Genomic DNA, 24,945 nt, shown 5'->3' with positions numbered 1-24,945 from the left:
TTTGCCTAACCGATGTAAGATGTGACAACTTAAGCTCATTATCGCCGCTATAAAAGTGATCATGAAACTTTTGCTCTAATTGCGACCATAAGAGAATTGAACCATGTGGTAAAGCAGCAAACCATGAAAATGCGGTGCCAGTTAAAGACAGGGGAAATAAATGCACTTTCAACTCTTCTATGGAACCCGCTTCACCCAACTGTGCTAGATACTGACTCACATGCTCCCAAGTCGTTTTCGTACCCTCACCACTAAATTTAACAAAATCAGGAACCTTATAACCTTGAGGGTAAGAAATTGCATCGAAGTGTTCAGGATAAGGCTTTTGGTACACACGACTCTTTACTTTCGGCTCGTTTCCGAAAGTTTCTAGAAACATCTTATGCAAATCCTCCCTTAATTTAGCTAAAATTGGATCCGAGGTAGATGAAGATGTTTGTGTCAATGACATAGGAGCAACCTGAGTACTAGCTATTGGTGCAACTTGTGAGATGGGCGCCAAACCATAATTCGGCGGAAGACCAAACATGCTTGCGCCTATGGGTGGTGTGACAAAGTGATTCGGCGTTGACGCCGAATTGGGCACACTCATAATAGGATTAGGGTATGTAGGTGTAGCCACAAGCTGGTTGGTTTGTGTAGGGTAAAAATTCAACGGCATATTATATTGTTGTTGCATAGGTGGTGCCGATGAAATAGGTAAAATTGTATTAGGGTTTTCGGATATACCGACAGTACCATTAGATGATGGAGGCATATTTTTCTGAGCATTAGCACTAGCCACAAAAGAATTGTATGCCATCACATTACCCTTACTAACAAGACTTTCAATCACAGCCACTTGCTCTGGAGAAAAAACTTTACTCACAGTGATCACATCTTGTTCGTCGATGAGGGAAGGAAAATTGACATTTTCGGCCGGAGTGATGTTGCCTTGACGGTCCTTCTTGAAACTTGAAAGAAACGCTTCCAAATCCTCCTCCTCGCGCTTCTTCTTGAGCGCCTCAAAAACCTCTTCACGCTGCTTCTTGCGTGCTTCGTAGGCTTGGCGATGCTCATCCAATAGTTCATCAAGACCGGGCTTAATGATGTTATCGGCGTCAACTTCTGAGGGCTTGGGGAGATTAGACATGGTTGATGATGATTCTTGATCTTTCGTCCCCAGCGGAGTCGCCAAAAAGTGTGTTCTCACACGAACACGTCACCGTGTACCTCCAACGCCGAGGGTGATGCACCGCAGCTCACGCCAAAGGAGACCCGTCCGGAAGCGCGGTACGCAAGCAATTCGGCGGGTGCTTTTCAAGACCCGAAACCCCACGCGCCCGGGAGGGACCCCGTCTGGACGTGCGGCGGCTATGGGCTGCCCTAGGCCGGTTCGCCCGCCCCTAGAGCCTCGAGGATCGCTGCCCTTCAACACGAAAAACGAGAAAGAAAGAACAAAGGAGGGATGTAAAACTAAGGTAAAAAGTAGATGTGTTTTGCGATTGTGTGTTGTTATTCAATCGGTCGTCACCTCTTACATATATATGAGGCGGCTGGACTTTCCGTACAAGAAAAGGACTCAAATCCCGTCTAAAACATCAAAAGATAACCTAACTCGGACCACGAGGGCCGGAACTTCCGGGCTAAAATTACATAAAGTAGCCCTCTTGCACAGCTCCTGCAGGTCGCATATGGCTTCGGATCGCGACGGTCCCAAAAGCGAAGTTGTAGATCTTGCAATGGAGAAAAATTCCTTAGTTGATCACTTTTTCATCCGAGGTCATCTTGATGTCGAAATCGGCCCCGTAAATCTGCAAATAATGTTAAAATTCCAGTTTTCGGGGCGCACCGCGTGCAAAGTTTCTGTTTAGCCCGGAACCTCCCCGGAAGTTTTGCCCGGAACTTCCGGGGCAGACTTTTGCAGCACACCGTTTTGGCTATAACTTTTGCATACGAACTCCAATTTAGACGTTTCTTATATCAAAATCGATCGTTTCGACGAGACGAAGACAATTCTTGTAGAAACTTTTCCCATATGAGGCCATCTTGGGGGCATAATCAGCCGAATAGTGTTCTGAATACAAAATCTGAGTACTTCGAACACAACTTCGGCCTTAGAGATGAGACCGGATGACTATGGCCCAAATATGAAAGTTTTACCTTTTGACGATATGGAACTTTCTCACTTTGAGCGCTTCTCTATTTGAGGCCATCTTAATTAAGTTCTTGGCCGTGCCAAAATCTGGTGTCAACACCTCCTCCAAACCACATGCAGCGCTGGGTTCCAGGCTATTTTCATATCCGCAATTAACGCGCTCTGGCTAAAGCTTTTTGTTGTCAATAGCCGACCTAGGGCTAGCCACTTTGGCTTGATTTCTTCAACATCAATGTCATCTTCCCACATTAGATCATCTATTTCCTCATCCTGAAGATTCAGCCTCTCCAGGAGCTTCGCTGCTTTCTCTGACCTCCGATCTCTTGATCTACTACTCGAACCAGTCTCCGCCATGGTGGTCCGTGGACGGCGTTTGAAAACCAAAGCCCCACTCCGCGTACCCGACTCTCCCAGGGACAACCTTGAGGGGGTCAGGAGACATGCGGGGGAAGGAGAAAATCTGACTTGCGGGATCAACCCGTCAGCGATGGGGAACTCACGGGCGGCGCTACCGGAGGACTGGAAAACTCTAGTCGCGAGACCTAGGGGAAAAACCCTCTCATTTTGGCTGTCCTTTTGATTTTATTTTTAACCACAACCACATGTTGGTTGGCCGGATGAACGTACGTCGTGTGTAAAAAAAAATGGTCTAGACACATGAAAAGAGGCAGCCACGGAAGAGCCGCGCCGAAACCGTGGGACGGGCCAGCCAGATGGTGCCCCTACGCGTCTGCCACCGCCTCGTCCACCTGCGCGGCCTCCCCTCCTCGCTTCGGCCTCCTCTCCCCTCCACCATGGCGGCGCCCCAACCCGGCTGCAAAACCCTTCGCCCCACCACTACTTCTTCGCGTAATCCCCCTCCCTCCTCATCCCCACTCTCGCTCCCTCTCCGCGTTCTCACTGTCTGCTGCTCTCTCCAGCGTCTCCTGCCGGCCCGGCCACCAAGAGGTCCAGGACAATGGCCACGGACGCGGCGGCTTCTCCGGCCTCGGCGGGGTGCTCCGCGATGAAGGCCGAGTTCACGGGCCACGCCGAGTACCTCAACGCGCTGGTATGTACGCGCAGGCGCTAACCGTTTCTCTTGGCTTCGCTCCCTCCCTGGATCAAGCCGCTGTTTGACGTGGCGGCTGGGCGTGATGCTTTCGCTGCCCGGGATTATTTTCTGCTGTGTAGTGCGCTCGAAGAGGGGTAGTCTAGAGCTTTATGTGTAGGTCAGCGCGCGTCTTTTTCTCTCTTGCCAAGATCTTCTCATGCGTGCTAGGTGTTCGGAGAAATTACAAGGAAACTTGTGCTGTATCTGCCTAGTGCTGATCCCTAATCAGGCAATGGGCGCTCACTTCGATAACAAGTTACAAGGTCACTCACGTTAGAGAGATATCAGCAAAATGCACAACAAGCCGAACACTCAACAAGTGCCAAGATCATTTGTGCTCAACCTGAACCAACCTGATATTTTACGAGAAAACTACTACACTAATGTGTGATGTAGGCGATGCTCAGTCTTGACCCAGTGTCACGTCCTAGCCGCAGCAAGGTTCGCCGGCGATCGACATTGATCAACTACGGCGCGGATTCGGATTTGGGAAGGGGGAGAGACGAGGTAGGCAGCTAGAAGAAGATAGAATGAGAGGTTCAGAGTCATTTCATTTCTTCGATGCCGAGACTTGACCGTTGCTTATATAGTGCAAGGTCCATTACAACTCACACCCTGCACACACGGTCCATTACACAGACGCTAGCCAGCCCAACTCCGCCATTTGAATTACGCACCAGGGCTTGACGCCTTCTCTGTCTTGCCTTTACCGTCTCCCAGCTTGGCTGACGCCCATGGTCAGTACCTCAGGACTGACAGTACCCAGGCGGGCATGGTTGTCCATTTCACCAGAATCTGCTGGTGTGCCGCGTTACCCTTCTTCACCAGACGACGATCCAAAATTTCTTCTGGTGCGAGGCCAGGAACAGATAGTTCCAATGGCCCTGGCAGTGTAGCAAAAACGGGAGTGTGGTCAGGTATGTGCTCTGCCCCTGGGTAGCTCCAACTTGTATGCAGCTTGACTAATCTTCGACAGGATCTTAAATGTCCCAAAGAACTTCATAGCCAGCTTAGGACAGGGACGATTTACCACTGACTGCAGGCACAAATATACCATTTCCCCTTGTATTTGCACTGCGCCCTGGCCAAATGCTCCTTTAAAACTGCTGTGTGTTGAGTATGGGATGACAGCCAAGCCTGAACATCAGCATTCAGCGAAACTGTCTGACGATGCAACTTGTCCACATTAGGGTCATGTCCATATAATGCTTTGTAAGGAGTACAGCCCAGAGAAGAATGGTGCGTGGTATTATACCAAAGTTCTGCCTGAGGTAACCAGGAGGCCCACTTAGCTGGTGAATCGGGTACTGCACAACGCAAATACATCTTCAGACATTGATTTACTCTCTCAGTTTGTCCATCCGTTTGAGGATGATAAGTTGTGCTCATTTGCAGTTCAGTGCCCCATACTCTGAACAGTTCCTTCCAAAAAGCACTGGTGAAGATCTTGTCACAATCAGATACGATGAACTGAAGCAGACCATGCAGTTTGACTATGTTATTCAGAAAAACTTTAGCCACTGAAGCTGCAGTGAACAGGTGTTTCAGACGCAAGAAATGAGTGACTTCAGTAAAAACGATTCACCACTACTAAAATAGCATTAAATCCTTCTGATTTAGGCAAGAACTCAATGAAATCCATACTTGTAGCTTGCCAAGGACCATCAGGTATAGAAAGTGGTTGTAACTGACCTGGCACTTTGCATAATTCATGCTTTGCTTGTTGACAAATGCTACACTGCTTCACAAAGTTTTCCACATCTTTCTTCAGACCAGACCAGCTGAACAGTTGTTTCACTCTATGATATGTTGGTAGCATGCCTGAATGCCCCCCCCCTATAGTAGTGGAATGAAAAGCCTGGATTAACTTGGTTTGAAGCCCAGCATTTGCCCCCACTCAGATTTTATCCTCATGTTTAATCAGCCCCTCTTGCAACTGTTATCCAGGGATTAGCATCCAAAGCCAATTTCTGAAGCAGTACTTGAGCAGCAGGATCTACTGTGTAAGAATTCAAAATTTCTTGCGCCCAGACAGGTTTACTAGTGGACATTGCCTGGACTGAAAACAAACGTGCCGCCCTGGAAAGAGCATCAGCTGCTGTGTTCTCCACTCTTTTCTTGTACTGTATAGAGAACTGTAAGCCAACCAGTTTTGTCATAGCCTTCCTTTGCAAATCAGAAGTCAAATTTTGATCTCCCAAGTGGCAAAGACTCTGGTTATCAGTTTTAATCACAAAAGGAGCTCTATACAGATAAGATCTCCTCCTGTCAATGGCCATCATTATAGCTAGAAATTGCTTCTCATATATGGAAACCTTTTGGCTGTTAACCCCCAAGGCCTTGTGGTAATAAGCTATGGGATGGCCCTCTTGTGTAAGCACAAGCCCTAATACCAGTATTGCAAGCATCTGTTTCCACAGTAAAGGATTTGTTGAAATCTGGTAATGCCAGAACTGGACTAGTAGCCATTGCTTGTTTCAACAATTGAAAAACTCTCTGGGCTGTGTCCATCCACTGGAAGGCCTGTTTCTTGAGAAGAGCTGTCAGTGGTTTAGCCAGTAACCCATAATTCTGGAAAAAAATCCTGTAATATCCAGTGAGCCCTAAATATTCCCTTAACTCAGTGACACTTGTGGGAGTGGGCCAGTCCACCATGGCAGCAGTCTTTGTTGGATCAGTAGTAACTCCAGCATCTGAAATAATGTGGCCCAAATACTCCATGCTCTGTTGAGCAAAAGAGCATTTACTTTCCTTCACAAACAGCTTATGCTCTTGTAGTTTATCAAACACTGATTGCAGATGTTTCAAATGCTCTTCTAGAGTTTCACTGTATACTAATATATCATCCATGAAGACCAAAACATACTTCCTGTTGGGACCTGCAAATATGAAATTCATAAAGCATTGGCAAGTTGCTGGGGCAGTAAACAACCCAAAAGGCATGACTTTAAACTGATGCTGTCCATTTGTGTTTTAAGTGCTGTTTTGAATTCATCTGCTTCTGTCATTCTGATCTGATGATATCCTGACCTAAGATCCAACTTAGAAAACCACTTAGTGCCTCATAATTCATCCAGTAACTCATCAATCACGGGCAAAAGGCATGACTTTAAACTGATGCTGTCCATTATGTGTTTTAAGTGCTGTTTTTGAATTCATCTGCTTCTGTCATTCTGATCTGATGATATCCTGACCTAAGATCCAACTTAGAAAACCACTTAGTGCCTCATAATTCATCCAGTAACTCATCAATCACGGGCAAAAGGCATGACTTTAAACTGATGCTGTCCATTATGTGTTTTAAGTGCTGTTTTTGAATTCATCTGCTTCTGTCATTCTGATCTGATGATATCCTGACCTAAGATCCAACTTAGAAAACCACTTAGTGCCTCATAATTCATCCAGTAACTCATCAATCACTGGCATAGGAAATCTGCTTTTGATAGTTAGAGAATTGAGTTTTCTGTAGTCCACACAAAATCTCCAAGTGCCATCCTTCTTCTTCACCAATAGAACAGGAGAGGCAAAAGGGCTTAAACTAGGTGTTATTAGACCAGCTGGGAGAATTCCTGGCCGCGGCAACCAAGCACATCACCGCGGCCTTGCCTACGCCCGGGAGGAGGCCGCGTAGGCCCCTGAACTTTGCCCCCCGCCGTGGCCGCTCTGCGGCCACTTCCTTCCGACGGCGGCGCCCCCAGCGGCCGAAAGACGCGCGCACGTGCAGATCTTGCGCACCCTGGGGATCATCGGGACAAACCAGAAGATCACATCTGTCGAGATGCAAACCTACGAGGGCATGTTTGCGACGCCCATCCCACTCGCTGTACTCAAGGCCATTGCCGCCCTGGTCGATCGAGAGATCCCGGAGTGCCTGACCAACCTGCCGACCACGCCGGCACGCATCGAGGTTGCATGTGAAGCCTAGGAGAGGCACATCATCTTGCCCGTCGATCCGGTGTTCATGGATCACGGCCTTAAGATAGCGGCGTGGAATGTGCGTGGCCTGAACGCACGTGCTCGGCGCTTTGCCGCCCGCTCGCTGTTGGACACCACTGCTGCTTCCATTGTATGTCTGCAGGAAACAAAGATGGAATTGCTCTGCTCGTCTGTCGTGCTCGACACACTTGGCTCGAAATTCGACGATTACACATATCTCCCGGCGAATGGCACAAGAGATGGCATTCTTTTGGCAAGGAAGAGCAGGGTTGTGTCTATCACGAACCCTCTGTTCACCACGAATGCCCTTACTGCCACGGTGACCATGCCCACGGGCACGCCCTGGTGGCTATCGGTCGTGTATGGACCTCAGGACGACACGGACAAAATCGCGTTCCTGCAAGAGCTGCGGGAGATCCGCACGGCCTACCCAGGGCCATGGATGCCGTGCGGCGACTTCAACCTTATCCTCCGCTGTCGGATCGTGGGTTTCGGCTAACCCTTGAGGTTCAAACACAGGGGTGCGCACGAAATATTCCTCCTCTCTAGTTCGCTCGCTTGACAATCCCACGGCCTAGCTCGACGAACCCAAGGAACACGAGACACAGAGGTTTATACTGGTCAAGGCCACCGTTGTGGTGTAATACTCTACTCCAGTGTGGTGGTGGATTGCCTTGAGGGCTAGGGATGAACTAGTACAATGGACGAACTGCCTCCTGAGGAGAGGTGTTCTTGAGCTTGATGAGCTGGTATGTGTGAGGATGGTCTGAATGATCCGTCCGTTGCTACGGTGGTGGCTAGCCCTATTTATAGAGGCCCTGGTCCTCTTCCCAAATGTTAGGCGGGAAGGGATCCAACGACGGCCAAGTTTGAAGGGGGACAACTAGTACAAGCTATCCTGACAAAAGGCGGTCTTCGCCTGCCAAAGGCTCTGGTGGTGACGCTGCTGTGGGCTCCGCGGTGACTTTCGTCCCGCCGTCCTGCTGGCCTTGGTCTCGTTGCGTCGATATGGAAACCTTTGCCTGATGCCTCGGGACTCCTCGCCTGCGCCTGCCTCTTTAGCACCAAAGAGGAAACTGGTACACTGCGCCCGCTGGCGCCTGCCTGGCCTTGGTCGTCATGGCTCACGTCACGTGAACCTCGCGAGGTGCCCCTTGCATAGATATCCCCGCTCCTCGGGAGCCAGCCTAGTGAGGCTGCCCCCAGGGAGGTCTTGGCGTCGTCCGCCTCGCGAGGCTTGGCCCCTTGCGAGGGTCTTGAGTTGTTGTTGCAAATGATGGGCCATACCAGGCCGCTGGTGGAGCCACGCCGTGGGCTGCAGGCAGGCAAGTCTGGGTACCCCCGTTCCCAGGACGCCGACAGTAGCCCTGAGGACAAGAGCAATGGTAACCTGAACAGGCGAATGATGGGCAGGTTTCGCCGCCTTGTCAACGACCTCGCTTTGAAGGAAATCTACCTCAACGGGTGCCGCTTTACATGGTCCAACGAGCAGTCCCCGCCTACCCTGGTGCATCTGGACCGCGTGCTCTGCATCTCGGACTGGGAAGACGCACACGACGAGTGCCATCTCCGCTGCCTTGCGTCCGTCGTCTCGGACCATTGCCCATTGTTGTTGGATTGCGCACCCATGCCCGCGTCGCACATGCGTTTCCATTTTGAGGATTTCTGGCTTAGGCTCGATGGATTCCATGACACGGTGGCTGCGGCTTGGGGCTCGGCTTATGACCCGGATCCCTTCCATCGCCTGATGCTTCGCCTCCAAGCCACAGCCCGTCGACTCACCAGCTGGAGCGCCAAGTCGACCGGCAACATTCGCGACCGAATGGCCATCTCTCGCGAGCTCATATCACGCTTCGACAAGGCTTAGGAGGACCGTGCTGTATCCCCGCCAGAAGACTGGCTGAGGAAGCACCTAAAGATCACATACCTCGGCCTTGCGTCCATGGAGTGCACTATTGCCAGACAGCGCGCGCATTGCCATGCTCAAGGAGGGCGACACCAATGCCGGTTTCTTCCATCAGCAATGCTCCTTCCGCCGACAGAAGAATCGAATATACAACCTTGCCGTGGATGGGCACGTACTCACCGACCAGGACATGATGGTGCGGGCTGCATTCGAGCACTTCGACAGGATCCTTGGCTCGACTGCTGACCGGGAACTCACGCTAGAGCTGGATCAGCTCATCGAGCCACGCGACCTTTCTAGCCTGGATGCGCCATTCACCATGGAGGAGGTTTGGGAGGCGATCAAACACCTCCCCGCCCGCAAGGCGCCAGGGCCTGATGGGTTCACCGCTGAATTCATGCGGGCCTGCTGGACCATCGTGCGACAAGACTTCATGGACGTCTTCCGGCAGCTGTTCGAGATGAGAGGACGCGGCTTCCACAAGCTGAACCAAGCCTTGGTGACCTTGCTCCCCAAGCGAGCTGACGCCCAGCAGCTAAGCGACTACTGACCGATTTGCTTGATACATCTTGTGGCCAAAATCTTCGCCAAGGTCCTCTTGCTGCGCCTCGCTTCCAGGCCGGATGCCCTAGTCAGCCGGAACCAAAACGCATTCATCCAGGGCCGGAGCCTTGACGACAACTTCGTCCTCATCAAGCAATCCCTACGGATGCTACATCAGCTCGGGGCCCCACGGATCATGCTGAAGCTCGACTTAACGCGCGCCTTCGACTCCATATCTTGGCCATTCCTCTTTGAGGTCTTGGCGACAATATGGGTTCGGAGACAGATTTCTGGAGTGGCTTGCGATCCTGCTTTCGACGACGAGCACTCGCGTCCTGCTGAATGGAGAACCCAGCCCCCCAATATGGCACCGAGGTGGCCTACGACAGGGCGATCTCTCTCTACGCGGATGATGTGATGCTTTTCTGCCACGCCACGCCGGAGGATGTTGCCGTCGTCAAGGGAATCCTAGCCCTATTCGGCAAGGCGAGCGGGCTAATGGTCAACTACACCAAGAGCTCGGCCACTACCCTGCATGGCGACCTGCTGGCCGATGAGGCGACCGCTCAGCTCGGGTGTTCGGTAGCGCAGCTCCCCATAACTTACCTCGGCATCCCGCTGACGACACGCCGGCCCACTGCCACCCAGCTACACCCCCTCGTCGACTCGGTGGCTGCCAGACCTCCGACTTGGAAGGCGTGGCTCATGAACAAGGCGGGGCGGCTCGCCCTGGTCAAGTCTGTCCTATGCGCGATCCCCGTACACCAGTTGCTTGCGTTCTCCTCGCCCAAGAAAACGCTGAAGCAGCTAGAGAACATCCTGAGGGGTTTCCTTTGGGCTGGACGCGCCATCGCCAATGGCGGCCACTGCCACGTCAATTGGCGCCATGTGTGCAGACCCATTGAGTACGGCGGGTTAGGGGTCCGCGACCTGGAGCGCGCTGGACTTGCGTCGCGCATGCGATGGATGTGGCTCGCCCGCGTGGACCTTGACCGCGCTTGGCAAGGTCTTGACCTACAGTTCACACATGAGGAGCGAGCGATGTTCTTCGCCTCCACCACTATGAGCATCGGCAATGGTCTCACCACGTTGTTCTGGGAGGATCGCTGGGTCAATGGGCAGTCCGTCCTTGATCTCACCCCACTGCTCTACCAATGCATCCCCAAACAGCGACACAAATCAAGGACGGTCGCTGATGGACTCGCCAACAACACCTGGGCGCGCGATATACAGGGGACGCTGGGGCTGCACGAGATCGGCCAATACTTGCTCCTTTGGCAAGCCGTGAGCCACATCACTCTCTCGAACGAGCCGGACCGCTTGCTCTGGAGGTGGACGGCCAACGGATGCTACTCGGCGCAATCTTGCTATGCGGCCAGCTTCCAGGGTTCTACACGATGCCCCTCATGGAAGTTGATATGGAAAAGTTGGGATCCACCAAGGGTAAAGTTCTTTCACTGGTTGGCAGCCCAGGATCGCTGCTGGACAGCCGAAAGGCTCGCCAGGCGCGGGCTGGATCATCACCCCAGATGCCTCCTTTGCGACCAGGCCGTGGAATCACTACAACACCTGCTCCTGGCCTGTCGCTTTGCTCGCCAGACATGGCATACCATCCTTGACCGGCTTCGGTTGCCGGCCCAGCCGCCCCATCAAGAACCCAATTTCATGGAGTGGTGGCTGCGCGCAAGGGTGGCCACACCACCGGCACATCGCAAGGCCCTCAAGTCCATCACATTGCTCGTCCCCTGGATGATATGGAAGCACAGGAATGCATGCGTTTTCGACAATGCTTCACCATCTATCGAAACACTAGTGGATAGGATCAAAGAGGAGGCCCGGTGTTGGGCAAAAGCAGGCGCCCAGGGGCCGCGGGTTGTTCTGCCCACAACCTGGGACGTCCACTGACCGGTCACAGAACCATGTAACTCACCTCCTAGGAGGTCTTCCATCTTTTCAATGAAATGAAGCGCAAAGGCTTTTTGCGTTTTCTCGAAAAAAAAGCATTTCAGCGACCTGTCTCTCAATTTCATCTTTCCGCAAAGGAAAGTATCTATAAGGCGGTTGGCATTAGGAACAAGGTGAATGGCACGGTCAAACTCTCTATGGGGACGCAGGGTCTTGGGATCAATAAACACTGCTTTGTTAGTCTTCAACACTTTTTCAAGAAAACGCAAATAGCTTTTGCGTTTCATTGCATTGGAAAGATAGGGAATTTACATCCTCCTAGGAGGCATTTTCACAGCCGCCATGGGCTCAGTGGACATCCCAAGATGATGGCAAAACGACCCTGAGCCCTTGAGCTCCGGCCTTTGCCCAACATCGGGCCTCGTCCTTGATCGTGTCTAGAAGCTCATTGAGCGAGGGGCTAACATGGTCAAAAATGCACGCATTCCTATGCTTCCAGATCATCCACGGCACCAAGAGCGCTGCGGATTTCAGCGCCTTGCGTAGAGTGGGCGGTGTGAACTCCTTCGCACGCAGCCACCAGTCCATAAGCGAATCATCGTGCTCGGGTGTCGGCGCCGGCAAGCGCAGCCAAGATAGGACCTCGTGCCATGTCTGCCTGGTGAATGGGCATGTGAGCATCAAGTGTCTGATCGTCTCCGGTTCCTGGTCACACAGCAGGCACCGCGGGTGATGCTGCAGGCCGCGGCGCGCGAGTCGCTCGGCAGTCCAGCAGCGGTCTTGGCAGGCCAGCCAATGGAAGAACTTCACTCTAGGCGGCGCCCAGGTCCTCCAAATGAGCTTCCAAGAGTGGCAGCCCCTCGCTCCATGGAATGTTGCCCGGTAGCATGACTGGGCCGTGTATGTGCCACTAGTGGTCCAGCTCCAAAGTAGCTTGTCCGGCACGTTGGACAGCTGGATGTGCTGCACCAAGTGCCAAAGCTTGAGGTACTGACCGATCTCAGGAAGGCCTAGCAGACCTTGGATGTCACGTGCCCATAGGTTGTTGGCCATGGCCTCCGCCACCGTTCTCGTCTTCCGGCGCTGCTTGGGGATGCACTGAAAGAGCATGGGCACGAGCTCACGGACGCCCTGGCCGCCAAGCCAGCGATCTTCTCAGAAAAGTGCGGTCCTTCCATCTCCGAGGGCCATGGTCGTCGAGGCGTAAAAGAGCGCGCGCTCCTCCGAAGTGAATTGCAGGTCCAGCCCTTGCCATACTCTGTCCGTGTCCGTGCGTGCTAGCCATAGCCAGTGCAACCGTAGTGAGAGTCCAGTGCGCTCCAGGTCCCGGACGCCCAGCCCACCATACTCAAGCGGTCGGCAAACCCGGCGCCAATTCACGTGGCAGTGACCACCGAGAGCATTCACACGGCCAGCCCATAGGAACCCACACTGGATCTTCTCGAGCTGCTTTAAGGTTTTCTTTGGGGGCGCGAGCATGAGGAGTTGGTGGATAGGTATGGCGTTGAGTACCGACTTGACAAGCGCAAGTCGTCCAGCTTTGTTCATCAGCCAAGCCTTCCACGAGGGGAGCCGGCCCGCCACCGCGTCGACGAGGGGCTGCAGCTGAGCCGCAGAGGGGCGGCGGGTGGTGAGCGGGATGCCTAGGTAGGTGACCGGCAAGGTCGCGACGGGGCACCCAAGCAGCTCCACCACCCCCTCGGCGGAGTTGTCGCCATGTATGATCGTGACCGAGCTCTTGGCGTAGTTCACCCGTAGCCCCGATGCCGTGCCGAACATGTCCAGGATGCCTTTGACAGCGGATACCTCCTCAAGAGTGGCATGGCAGAAGAGCATCACATCGTCGGCGTAGAGAGAGATCACCGGAATGGCACGACGGGGGTGTAGCTGCTGGAGGATGCCAGACTGTAGGGCGTGGCGCATCAGCCTTCCAAGAGTGTCCACCGCCAACACGAAGAGCTGTGGGGAGGTGGAGTCGCCTTGCCTCAGCCCGCGGCGGTGCCAGATCGGCGGGCCGGGGTCTCCGTTGAGCATGACCCGAGTGCTTGCCGAGGATAGCAGGATGGCCAGCCATTCTCTGAATCGGTCCCCAAACCCATATTGGCGCAACACCTCAAAGAGGAAGGGCCAGGATATGGAGTCAAAGGCACGAGTGAGGTCGAGCTTGAGCATGATCTTGGGCGCGCCAAGTTGGTGCAGCATCTTGAGGGATTGCCGGACAAGGGTGAAGTTGTCGTGAAGAGTACGTCCGGCAATGAACGCGTTCTGGTTGCGGCTGACGAGGCTGTCGAGCTTGGGGGCGAGACGCAGTGACAGGACCTTCGCGAAGATCTTGGCCACTATGTGGATCAAGCAGATCGGCCGGTAGTCTCCGAGCTGCTGAGCGTCCGCGCGCTTGGGCAGCAGGGTAAGCAGCGCTTGGTTGAGCCTGCTAAACCCGCGCCCGCGCAGCGTGTACAACAGCTCGAACACGCTCCAAATGTCGTGCCGTATGATGCTCCAGCAAGCACGCAGAAATTCCGCGGTGAAGCCGTCCGGCCCGGGCGCTTTTCGCGTCGGCATGCACTTGACGGCCTCCCATATCTCCTCCTGGCTGAAGGGCTCGTCGATGCATGTGAGGTCGCTGGGTATAATGAGTTGGGAGAGATCAAGCGTGTGTTCTTGGTCCACGGCAGTGCCCAGCAAGCCATCAAAATGCGTGAACGCCACGCTGGCCATCTCATGATCGGTGAGCACCTGGCCGTCGACGACAAGACTGTGAATGCGATTCTTTTGCCGTCGGAAGGAGCATTGCCTGTGGAAAAAACTCGTGTTGGCGTCGCCGTCCTTGAGAGTCGCGATGCGGGCTCGCTGCCTGGCGATCGTGCGCTCCATGGAAGCCATGCCCAGGTAGGTGACCTTAAGCTGCTTGCGAAGCCACTCCTCCGGAGGCGAGAGTGCCCGGTCCTCACGCGCCTTGTCAAAGCATAGGATCAGCTCGCGGGAGATGACAAGCTTCTCCCGGATGTTGCCCCTGGACTTGGTGCTCCAGCTGGATAGGCGGTGGGCAGTGGCCTGAAGGCGCTTGACCAGCCTCCGGAAGGGGTCGTCGTCGTGCACCGAGCTCCAGGCCGTGGCAACGGTGTCGTGGAAGCCGTCCAGCCGAAGCCAATAGTCCTCGAAGTGGAAGCGCTTGCGAGCCGTCGGCATGGGGGAGCAATCCAGCAGCAATGGACAGTGGTCTGACACGACCGAAGCGAGACATCGGAGGTGGCACTCGCCGTGCGCATCTTCCCAATCCGAGGTGCAGAGGACGCGGTCCAGGTGCACCAGCGTGGGCGGCGACTGCTCGTTCGACCACGTGAAGCGGCGCCCATTGAGATAGACCTCCTTTAAGGCGAGGTCGTTGATGACGCGGCGAAACCTTCCCATCATGCGTCGGTGCAGGCCACCCATGTTTTTGTCCTCGTCCCGGAGAATGAGGTTGAAATCGCCACAGAGCATCCATGGGCCGGGGCATGCCGCACGTATGTCGCGCAGCTCCTGGAGGAACAGGATCTTATCAGCGTCTTCCTGGGGCCGTAGACCGTCGTAAGCCACCACGGTGTCCCGGAGGCCACGGTCACCTTGGCCGTGAGCGCGTTCTGGGTCAGCATGGGGTCGGAGATCGAGACGACTCTGCTCTTCCAAGCGATGAGGATGCCGCCTCGCGGGCCAACAGCCGGGAGGTAAGCGTAGTCATCGAACTCGGAACCGAGGATGTCAAGCACGATGGGCGAGTAGATCAAAGCCATCTTAGTTTCTTGTAGGCATACAATGGCGGCGCCGGTGGTGTCCAGCAGAGATCGTATGGCACGACGCCGGGCGCGCGAGTTAAGCCCTCGAACATTCCAAACTGCAATCTTTATTCTGTGATCCATGGACAAGGGGTCGACGAGGAGGGTGCTGGCGGGCCTAGCTCTCGCAGGCAATGGCCTCGCGCGTGGGGGAGACGATGCACGCTGGGATCTCCCGATCAACCAGGGCGGCGATGGCCTTGAGCACCAACAGGGGGATTGGCGCTGCGAACATGTCGTCGTAGGCTTTCATCTCGATGGCAGTGATCTTCTGGTTGGTGCCAACTATCCCCAGGGTGCGTAGGATCTGCACATGAGCCCTCCTTTCTGCCGTCGGTGGCGCTGCCACGGGTGTGGCGACGGCCGCGGAGCGGCCTCGGCGTGGGGCAAAGTTGAGAGGGCGGCGTGGCCGCTTCCCTGGGGTCGGCAAGGACGCACTGATGTGTTTCGTGGCTGCGGCGAGGAACTCGCCGAGCGTCCAAGCCTGCTGCTGCAGAGTCGCCCGGCAGCGCGATCGACGCATCGTGATAGGCGGCGATGCAAACCGTCCAGAAGCCGGGGATCGAGGCCCGAGGCCAGGCGCGGGCGTGACGGATTCCCCGGGCCGCTGCAGAATTGAGATCAGTCCCTGGGCCCCGGCGGTGGCCCTCGGTTGCAGCAGTGGTGGAGATGCGGCCTCAGCATCGGGTGGCCCATCCCCACTTGGCCCAACATGGGGGGTGGCCTCGGGCGCGTACGTGAGAGCAGATGGGGCGGCAACCGGTGTGTCCCCTCCCGCCAGAAACCCAAGAGTGGGGCCGGAGGGCAGCGAGGACTGGGCAGCTGGGGTTCCTGGGCCCGCCGTGGGACCAGGGGTGGGCGAGGCGCCGCTTTGCCCCGACAGGGCGACAGGCGATCCAGACCGCTCTGAATCTTCTGGCGAACCCACGGAGCTCGAGCTCAACACTTGCTGTACTTCAGTTGGGACTTGAGCACCTGGAGTAGCAGTAATGGGTTGTAACACAGCTGTGGCCCAGATGTCATTAGCCTTCTCCCGTTTCAGCAGCTGGTCCATAGAAATTTCTTGGATAGACTCTTGCTTGGCAGGTAAGATCTCTTGTAACTTCACTTCTTTTCTCTGATACACAAACTGAGTCCACTTCTCAGCCCAATGACATTGCATTACACCCCACTGTTCCAGCTAGTGCATCCCTAAAATAATGTCATCTCCTGGCAGTGGTAACACTTTCGTGGAGCTTGTGAAATTATGGCCCTGAATCCACCAGGTTAAGTTGGGCACAAATTCAGTGTATGCCACCAAGTCTCTATTGGCCACTTTAACTTGCAAGGGCTGAGTCAGTTTTTCTGCAGTAACTGGCACTCTGCTCAACAGGGCCTGATCCACAAAGGTGTGTACTGCCTGAATCAATGAGCACCAGTACCACTTGATTTCCCATGAGAGCCCTGAGTTGAATAGTTTTAGGATGTGAAGCTCCAGACAAAGCTGTCACAGAGATAGTAGCACACTCTTCCTGAAAATTGTCCACTAAAGCATCTAAGACATATTATCTCATGAGGATCAATCACTTCAGCTGCCTTAAGTTGAGCTGTAGGAGCAGGAACCTGCTTGCATGCATGCCCATGCATATATGTTTCTCCACAACTGTAACGCAGACCATTAGCACGTCTATATTCCTTTAACTGTTTGGCTTTCCGCAATTCTCCAGGAGCAAAATTTGGTCTGGTGTCAGTTCTAGTAGATGTATTCTTCTGATAACTAGACTTGTATGATTTCTGTTGAGCCAACAGCCCTTCCTGAACTGTATCATACATGGATGCCACCTGAACATTGGGTGGAAGTTGGAGTCTACCACTGATCTCAGCTCTTCCTTCAGTCCCATGACAAATCTAGCAACCAGAAAAGTATCATTAATTGTGGGCTCATACAACCTTATATTGCACACTAACTGCTGGAACTGAACCTTGTACTCTTCCACTGTATCCAACTGCTTGAGTACCATCAGTGCTTTCATCCTCTCTCTATGAATATTCACATGAAACTCCTGTAAAATAGCCTCACAAAACTGCTCCGAAGTGTGAAAGGCACTGTGCTTTTTGAATGCCTGATACCAGTGTGCAGATTTATCTGACAGATACAGTCAGGCAGAAGTAACTTTGAAATTATCAGGGATATTGATACAACTGGAAGAATGCTTCACACTTATCGATCCAAATCCTTACATCCATACCATCAAAGCGAGGAAAATCCATCTTAGGCATCCAGGAGCGCTTCTCAGCAGGTTCATCCGTAGCTAGAGGAACAGTATGATCGACAGCGGGCAAATTGACATGTACCTGAGGAAAACACTGCAGCGGACGAGCAGCAACTCCTGGTGCTGCCCCAAGGATCCCATCGGACACATCAGATGCTGTGGGAGAAGAACTCTCACCACTGCCAGCCATGACCGGCTGCTTCCCAAACTGCGCGGCATGCGCCTGCTCCTGTTGAACCTTCCCCAACGTATCACAGGAGAGGTTGACTTTGACCTGTACCTGATCCAGACGTGTCTATTACAACTCACACCCGGCCCGCACGGCCCATTACACAGACGCTAACCAGCCCAACTCTACCATTTGAATTACGCTCCAGCGCTTGACGCCTTTTCAGTCTGGCCTTTACGTCTCCCAGCTCGGCTGACGCCCATGGTCAGTACCTCAGGACTAACACCCAGTTGATGGGAAAGATATTTCCGTTCCTCTCTCCTGGTTGAAGCTAGACTTCTTAGCATCTTTGTTTTCAGATTAAGGCGGAGGTTTGTCTTTGTCATTATACATTTGCACGTGGATATCTATAATAGCATGGCAAAGCTGCAACATCTGTCAGATTTCATTTTCTGTATCTGAGTTCATTGCATGAAATTATCTACTACTTTAGCATTCTGTCTCTTCAGGGTTCCCTGAACTATATTCTAGAAGTTTTTCCTCTTGGGTTAAATGTGCACAATCAACACTCACCATTAGATCTGTTTTTTCCATTAGAATTTGTTCTTCCATTTCACAAACTGAAAGCAGGCATGTTGTCACAGTAGGATGTTTTTTTTTACTCCCTTAGGTTATTAGGTAATTACCGAGTATCAGTGCTTTCATATTATCTTATCACTGTTCTCTATCATTGTAGAATGATAAAAGGGAAAGGCTTGTGAAAGCAAGTCGGGATGTGACAATGAACAGCAAAAAGGTCATCTTTCAGGTCCACAGGTAATTGATACAGAGTGCTGATGACCTGCTTCATCTGAGCATCAAAAGTTGTGCTAGATGTATCATGATTTATCTATTTATTTTTGAAAAAGGAAGAAACTGATTGCGGTTCTCAGAATAACTTGGAGCACTCTTACTTCTTAACCTTGATCTTTTATGAATTAGTATGCTGTGTGACGTTTAAAATGTGGGATGTGGAAATGCCTTATTTTACAATGAAATTATGTTTGGCTTAGTGTAAACTCGTCATGCTGACTTTTGCCGAACATACCCAAGCCAGTGGGTAGTTGCACAGACAATCAGGAATTCTGCATGAGTTAAGTGGTTCGAAGTATTTGTTTCCTCCAAATCAGATGTGATGATAGAAGCAGGATTTTAGCTTAAAAATCATGTCCATCATGTAGCATGAGGTCTGAAATTATAAACGGCTCTTGGAATTGATCAAACTTACATCTGCAAATCATCTTCAATTTCCAATGTGTGACAGTTCACATTTATTCTTATACTATTTTTCTTCTCCAGGATCAGCAAAAATAACAGGGAGGAAGTTCTTTCAAAGGCGGAAAATGACCTTGCTGCTGTGGTTAACCAGTACATTGGCAAATTAGTAAAAGAACTACAAGGAACCGACTTCTGGAAGCTCAGAAGAGCCTATACCCCTGGTGTTAGTATCAATGTCGTCCTTCTACATTTGTTTTGCCAGAAATCCAACATGTTTTTCATGAATGCTGCAGGTACAAGAATATATTGAGGCCGCAACATTTTGTAGATTTTGCAAGACTGGCACTTTATTGGGTCTAGCTGAAATTAATGATTCTTTGCTTGCTCTAAGTGATGAATCCATTGAGCCCTTGCAGATAAATGTGCTTGACTATCTTTTAGGGGTAAATATACTGATACATTTATAAATTATTTATGATCATTTTCCCTTTTCTGTACTTGCTGGAAGTTAATGCTATTTCTGTGCTGCCAATGTCTTAGGTTGCTGATTTGTCAGGAGAGCTAATGAGGCTTGCAATTGGACGTATATCTGATGGGGAAGTTGAATATGCTAAAAATATATGTGCATTTGTACGTGACATTTATAGGGAACTGACCCTTCTTGTGCCACTGATGGATGACAATAATGAGATGAAGAAGAAAATGGAGGTTATGCTTCAAAGTGTAGTGAAAATTGAGAATGGTATCACTTCTTTCATGCCCAACAGTATTGAACTTTCCGATGATTCTTCATTTGTGCAACGTATGCTAAGTACATGAATGATCTAAACCTTTTGTTCGGAGACATATGGTGATGATGGAGTCACCGATTGGGGGAGGACTAGAACTGGAATAGCCAGCGAAAGAGGGAAAATTGCAGCAGAATTTATGGATTGTTTAGTTTGAAGAAAAAACTCGTCTCAGTACGGGTTAATCCATTGAACAATTACATGAATTTTGGTGGAAACAACCCTTGTTTGTTATTCCATTGCTTGGGTCCAACCAATGTGGTGCTAGCCTTATATACTGCTTAGAGTGGATAAAAACTAAAGATATTGACACTAGGCTTGGACGTGCTTGCTGACTGTAGCTAATTTACCTTGTTGCACAATCCATGGGCTCAAATGCAAGGAAATTATGCACTCCAGTGGTGAATTTAATCAGAAGAAGCAGCGATTAACATTAGCACAACATATAAAATAAACTAGACATGATACAAACTCAAAATACTAGCATGATCACAGCATTGCATCTCACTCATGTATCATGACAAAAAAAAACTTAATAGACCTACCATATTGGCGATATAAATATCGGCTTCCATAGATGTTGCCAAGAGGCGCAGAAATGTTGTCTATGAACTGGTGTATATTTACGCAAATGTAGTCACCTATTTATTGATTAAATTAATCATGAAAGTTCGTAAATTTATGATAGATAATCAGCTACATATGACACTTAAGAATCTGGATTTGTAGATTATTAAATATCAGTTACACCGTGGTAAAAGGTTGGAGCGTACTATCTTCACATGTACATAATGCTATATAATTTAGTGTGTTCTCCTTGACTCTTGTCACACTCACACCTTAGTTCCCAGACCACCAACTGATCTTAAATGTTGATTCTTACTTGCCAGTTACCACCAGTATATGCTAACAAAAAGAGGATTTTTTCTGCTTTTGCTAGAATAGCTTATCTTTTAAGAAGGTTCTCCTCAACTGAAAATGTGTTGTCCGGTAGTTGCAAAGTTATATTGTGAAATTGGCAGTCCTTTGCTGCCTTTGTTTGTAAGGACTAATGATTCTGCTATTGCTTTAGACATTATTTAGCAGTTAATTAAGCGTGATTTTCGTTCTTAAATCACATGTTTTTGTTTGATCTTGTGTTCCTTTATTTATCTGTACTTTTATTTCTACGGTGACACTAGGTATCCCATCTTTAAATCATTTTGTTCTACACATGCAACAAGAACCACCATGATTATGTTAAAGTTTATCAAGGATCAAACTAGCATGAGTAATATATTTGTTTGGTTAATAGTGTTTTTAAGTATACCCAACCTGAACTAGGGTTGGTTTTAATCGTGCTATTTAAGTTCACATCTGAACTTTCTTGTTGTACCATGTGCTAGTCAACTAGAATCATTCAGTGGGACCTTAATTGTGTCTGTCAAAAGGTCGTTGTCTGTTGCAGTACCTCTAGAAAAGTCCCGTGTTGGTTTGCACTCGGACGTTTCACATTTTTAAACAAAAAAGGGTGGTGTGTATTTTGTACATTCAGAGGTGGGTGCTTGTGTTTAGACCTTGAACCTACATGTTCAGAGTTGATTTTTACCAACACGTGCATCTTTAAAAATTCTCAACAAATTTTAATGTACATTTGCACAAGTATGTAAACCTTGAACCTACATGTTCAGAGTTGATTTTTTTTTTTACAATTCTTCAAAATGCAACCTTAAATTCAAGCAAACATCCTTGCGGGTACAGTAGCTTTTCCCAAAAAGCTGTTTTACTTTGAATTTATTGAATATGAAGGACAAACAAGTACACGATGTTTCCGCTGTTTATAAATAATAATTGTAATCCACTTAGTTTAAATGGTTTGATTCTCTGCCGCAATGATTAGATTAGAAGCTTTTGTAGTTTTTACTTTTTCTGAACTATCTGGCACAAAAAATTGGCATAGCTGAAAATTGATAATTTAGCTTATTCAAATATTTCGACGTTTGCTTCTATTTTGTGGAATTACATTTCAAGCACAACAGGTTCACAAGTACTGGGGATAGCTTAGGTGTGCTGTGCCGTCTACTTCATCAATTATCCTTTTGCTTTTGTTTCGATACTGTTGATGTTATTCTCCTGCCTATCTTACTGTCACTTTTTGTCGGCGTATTTCTGTTTTTAAAACACATCGCACTAGAGGCACTCCGTGTTTGTTGATTTCCCCCCTGGCAGTGTTTCTCTATGTAGGTGTGCTGATTTAGTTTAGATCCACCTTCTCTGAATACCTAGATTTGCATTTGTGGTATCATCATCATCATCTTATGTTCGTTATTGTTGGATCCATATTAGGGCAGATGCAATTATACTTCTGCTGACTTTGACGCTGTGCATGTATATGTTATACAGCTTGCTTCAGTGTTCATGTGAGAGGATCTGAATACATCCCTATGCTAGGAACATCTGGCGAGTCAGACTACGCCTTCTTCGGTGCCGCCGACTATGACCAATGAAGCCAGACTGCCTAACAGGCATGTTTCTGGGACCTATCTCAAAAAAGAAGCTTTGAACACGACTATTATTTGTTGCTTGTGCACATCACACCGTAGAACATGTAATCCCGGCCCTCAGCTACCTGTATTCTGTAGCATTGCAAGACTAACCTTCTAGCATTATTCTTCTATGCACTGGTTGTTTCTGTTTCTTTATCTTCTGATGCTCTTTTCTCCCCTCCAGAAAGTCTCTTGAGTGCTCTGAACCATTTGCTCTAATCACCTGATATGCCTTCGGACCTCACCTAAGTAGAGAGAAAATAATTATCTTGTTAATACAATTTCAAGAAAAATCATCAAATCTTCAATTAGTTTGGATTGCTTACCACATGTGTCACGTGGTAAGTCTTAATTAAGGGCGCGTTCGGTGGCCCTTCGCTCCGCTCTGCTCCTGGAGCGGACGGAGCTGGAGTTATAATCCCTGGAGCGAGCTAACAGCTGCTCCGTAGATTCTTGGATTTGAAGGAGCGGTGGAGTGTCGAACGCGGCCTAAGTGAGGTGTACATGATAATTCTCTCATGCGGCCACCTTGGAACATTGGGAGAGGTCGTATCCTGCCCATAGGAAATTGGCCAGCGGTAGCCGCGGATCAACAGGCCTAGTTTTCAGTTGGTCACTGCACGGGCGTTGGATACATGCTGTGTGTGGCCGTCGGATGTCTTCCCATGTCGTTTCTTCTCCCCCCAAAGATCAAATCCGACTAGCGCCATCTGAAGAAAGGAGCAGCGGCGCTGTTTGACAGTTGCCGTGAACGAGCGAGGTGACCAGCCTGGAAGCGCCAGCGCCGGTCGCAGCGCCCCATTGACAAGCTCGCGCCTCGGTTTGCTGATCGCAGCGAAAACTCCTGCTGGTAGTAGCCAACATGTGTGCCAGTTCGAGCAAAAGACCTCATCGGTGCTGCCACCCCGTCGCCATTGTAGCAAAACTGCTCAACGATGGTAGCTTTTGTGGTTGCCGGATGCAACAAAACATGGTGCCACCCCCTGTCTCCCCCAAACCACGCCCATCGATTGGAGCAAAAAAAATCCACCAGTCCAAGCTTCTTTTGTTGCTGGTTGTAGCTATCTCGGCACGACATCTTGCCGCCATTGCATCACCTTTTGCCGGTTGCAGCAAAATAGAGGACCTGTTCTAGCATCCGGTGGTTCTTGTTGTAGCACTGATATTTGTTGGTTGTAGCTCGTGGACGAAGCCATTGCAGCAAACCGCGACCGCGGTCTCTAGCTCGCTGGGCGCGTGGTTCCATCATCCCTGTGGTCGGGGGTTCGAGCTCGTCGCATCGTTGTGGCCCGATGGTCATAGCCATGGAAATCAAAGAGCGGCGGGCAGGCGAGGTGGGTGCTCCCTTGGAGGGACGAGGATGGGGTGCTCTCGATGAAGGAGAGGTAGAAGATGATGCTCGCAATGGAAAAAATGGAGATAAGGATAAGGGCAGTGGGTGGTGGGCCATGTGAAACGTGGCTCGCGCAGCCGATGGAAGTTTTGGCTAATCAGCCAAAATGAGTCCGAGTGAAAGGATCGATATGGTTGACTAGAGGGGGGATGAATAGGCAACTGCCAAATTTTTAGTTTTCTTATCAAATTAGGGTTATCAACAAATAGGTTGTCTAGATATGCAACTAGGTGAGCAACCTATATGATGCTAACAATACAACCAACACAAGCAAGCAAATGATACAACACAATAATAGCTTGCACAGAGTAAAGGTAAGAAATAACCACAAATGGAGCCGGTGGAGACGAGGATGTGTTACCGAAGTTTCTTTCCTTTTAAGGGAAGCACGTCTGCATTGGAGCAGTGTGGAGGCACAATGCTCCCCAAGAAGCCACTAGGGCCATCGTATTCTCCTCACACCCTCACACAATGCGAGATGCCGTGATTCCATTAGTGGTGTCCTTGAAGGTGGCGACCGAACATTTACAAACAAGCTTGAGGCAATCTGCACAACTTAATTGGAGGCTCCAAACAACACCACGAAACTTCACCACAATGAAATGTGCCTTTGAGGTGACCTCAACCGCCTAGGGTGCTCAAACACCCAAGAGTAACAATATCCGCAAAGGATTAGTGGGGGGGAATCAAATTTCTCTTGGTGAAAGTGTAGATCGGGGCCTTCTCAACCAATCCCTAGAAAATCAACAAGTTAGATTGGCTAGGTAGAGAGATCGGGCGAAAATTTGCTTTGGAGCAACAATGGAGTTTGGGAGAGGAAGAGGTAAGACTTCTTGAGGAAGAAGACCCCTTTTATAGTGGGGAACAAATCCAACCGTTATGCTCTTCTCAGCCCGCACACAAACGGTACTATCGCTGCGGAAGCGGTACTACTGCTTCCTACAGTATGCCAAGGAGAAAGAGGAAAGACGGGAGAACAGAGTGACGAGCCACTACTAGGAAAAGGGCTATAGATGAAATTGACACTAATGACGCACCAGGCAAGTGGTGCGCCACTACTATATACTAATGGCGCACCATGTGCTGGTGCGCCATTAGTGTCTTCCACACTAATGGCGCATCCTGGCAAAGTGCGCCATTACTAGTTCTAACTAGTAATGGCGCACCACAACCACGGTGTGCCACTACTAACAATTATATATATATATATACAAAACTAGTTATGG

The 24,945-nt window shown here is 50.3% G+C and overlaps 1 protein-coding gene across 1 annotated transcript; it reads left to right on the top strand.

Moving 5' to 3' along the window:
- Positions 1-2,786: 2,786 nt before the first annotated feature.
- LOC125543636 (translin-associated protein X) lies at positions 2,787-22,482 on the top strand. The gene is made up of 7 exons (XM_048707048.1): positions 2,787-2,986; positions 3,058-3,188; positions 18,493-18,572; positions 19,095-19,236; positions 19,307-19,456; positions 19,554-19,755; positions 22,184-22,482. Exons 1-7 carry the CDS (start codon positions 2,851-2,853, stop codon positions 22,285-22,287), a joined length of 945 nt encoding a protein of 314 aa, XP_048563005.1. The 5' UTR covers positions 2,787-2,850; the 3' UTR covers positions 22,288-22,482.
- The last annotated feature ends 2,463 nt before the right edge of the window (positions 22,483-24,945 follow it).

The sequence above is a fragment of the Triticum urartu genome, chromosome 3 (assembly GCF_003073215.2).
Source record: "Triticum urartu cultivar G1812 chromosome 3, Tu2.1, whole genome shotgun sequence".
Lineage (NCBI taxonomy): Eukaryota > Viridiplantae > Streptophyta > Magnoliopsida > Poales > Poaceae > Triticum > Triticum urartu.
The sequence above is the reverse complement of the archived record's forward strand: the minus strand, read 5'-3'. Positions and strand labels throughout refer to the sequence as shown.

What these genes read in the sequence shown, in the direction of transcription:
- LOC125543636 (XM_048707048.1), top strand. Translation starts at nt 2,851, where the DNA reads ATGGTGCCCCTACGCGTCTGCCACCGCCTCGTCCACCTGCGCGGCCTC. An exon ending in CCGAGTACCTCAACGCGCTG is followed by an intron (nt 3,189 to 18,492) that starts GTATGTACGCGC and finishes CTATCATTGTAG; the next exon opens with AATGATAAAAGGGAAAGGCT. An exon ending in GAAGAGCCTATACCCCTGGT is followed by an intron (nt 19,237 to 19,306) that starts GTTAGTATCAAT and finishes TGAATGCTGCAG; the next exon opens with GTACAAGAATATATTGAGGC.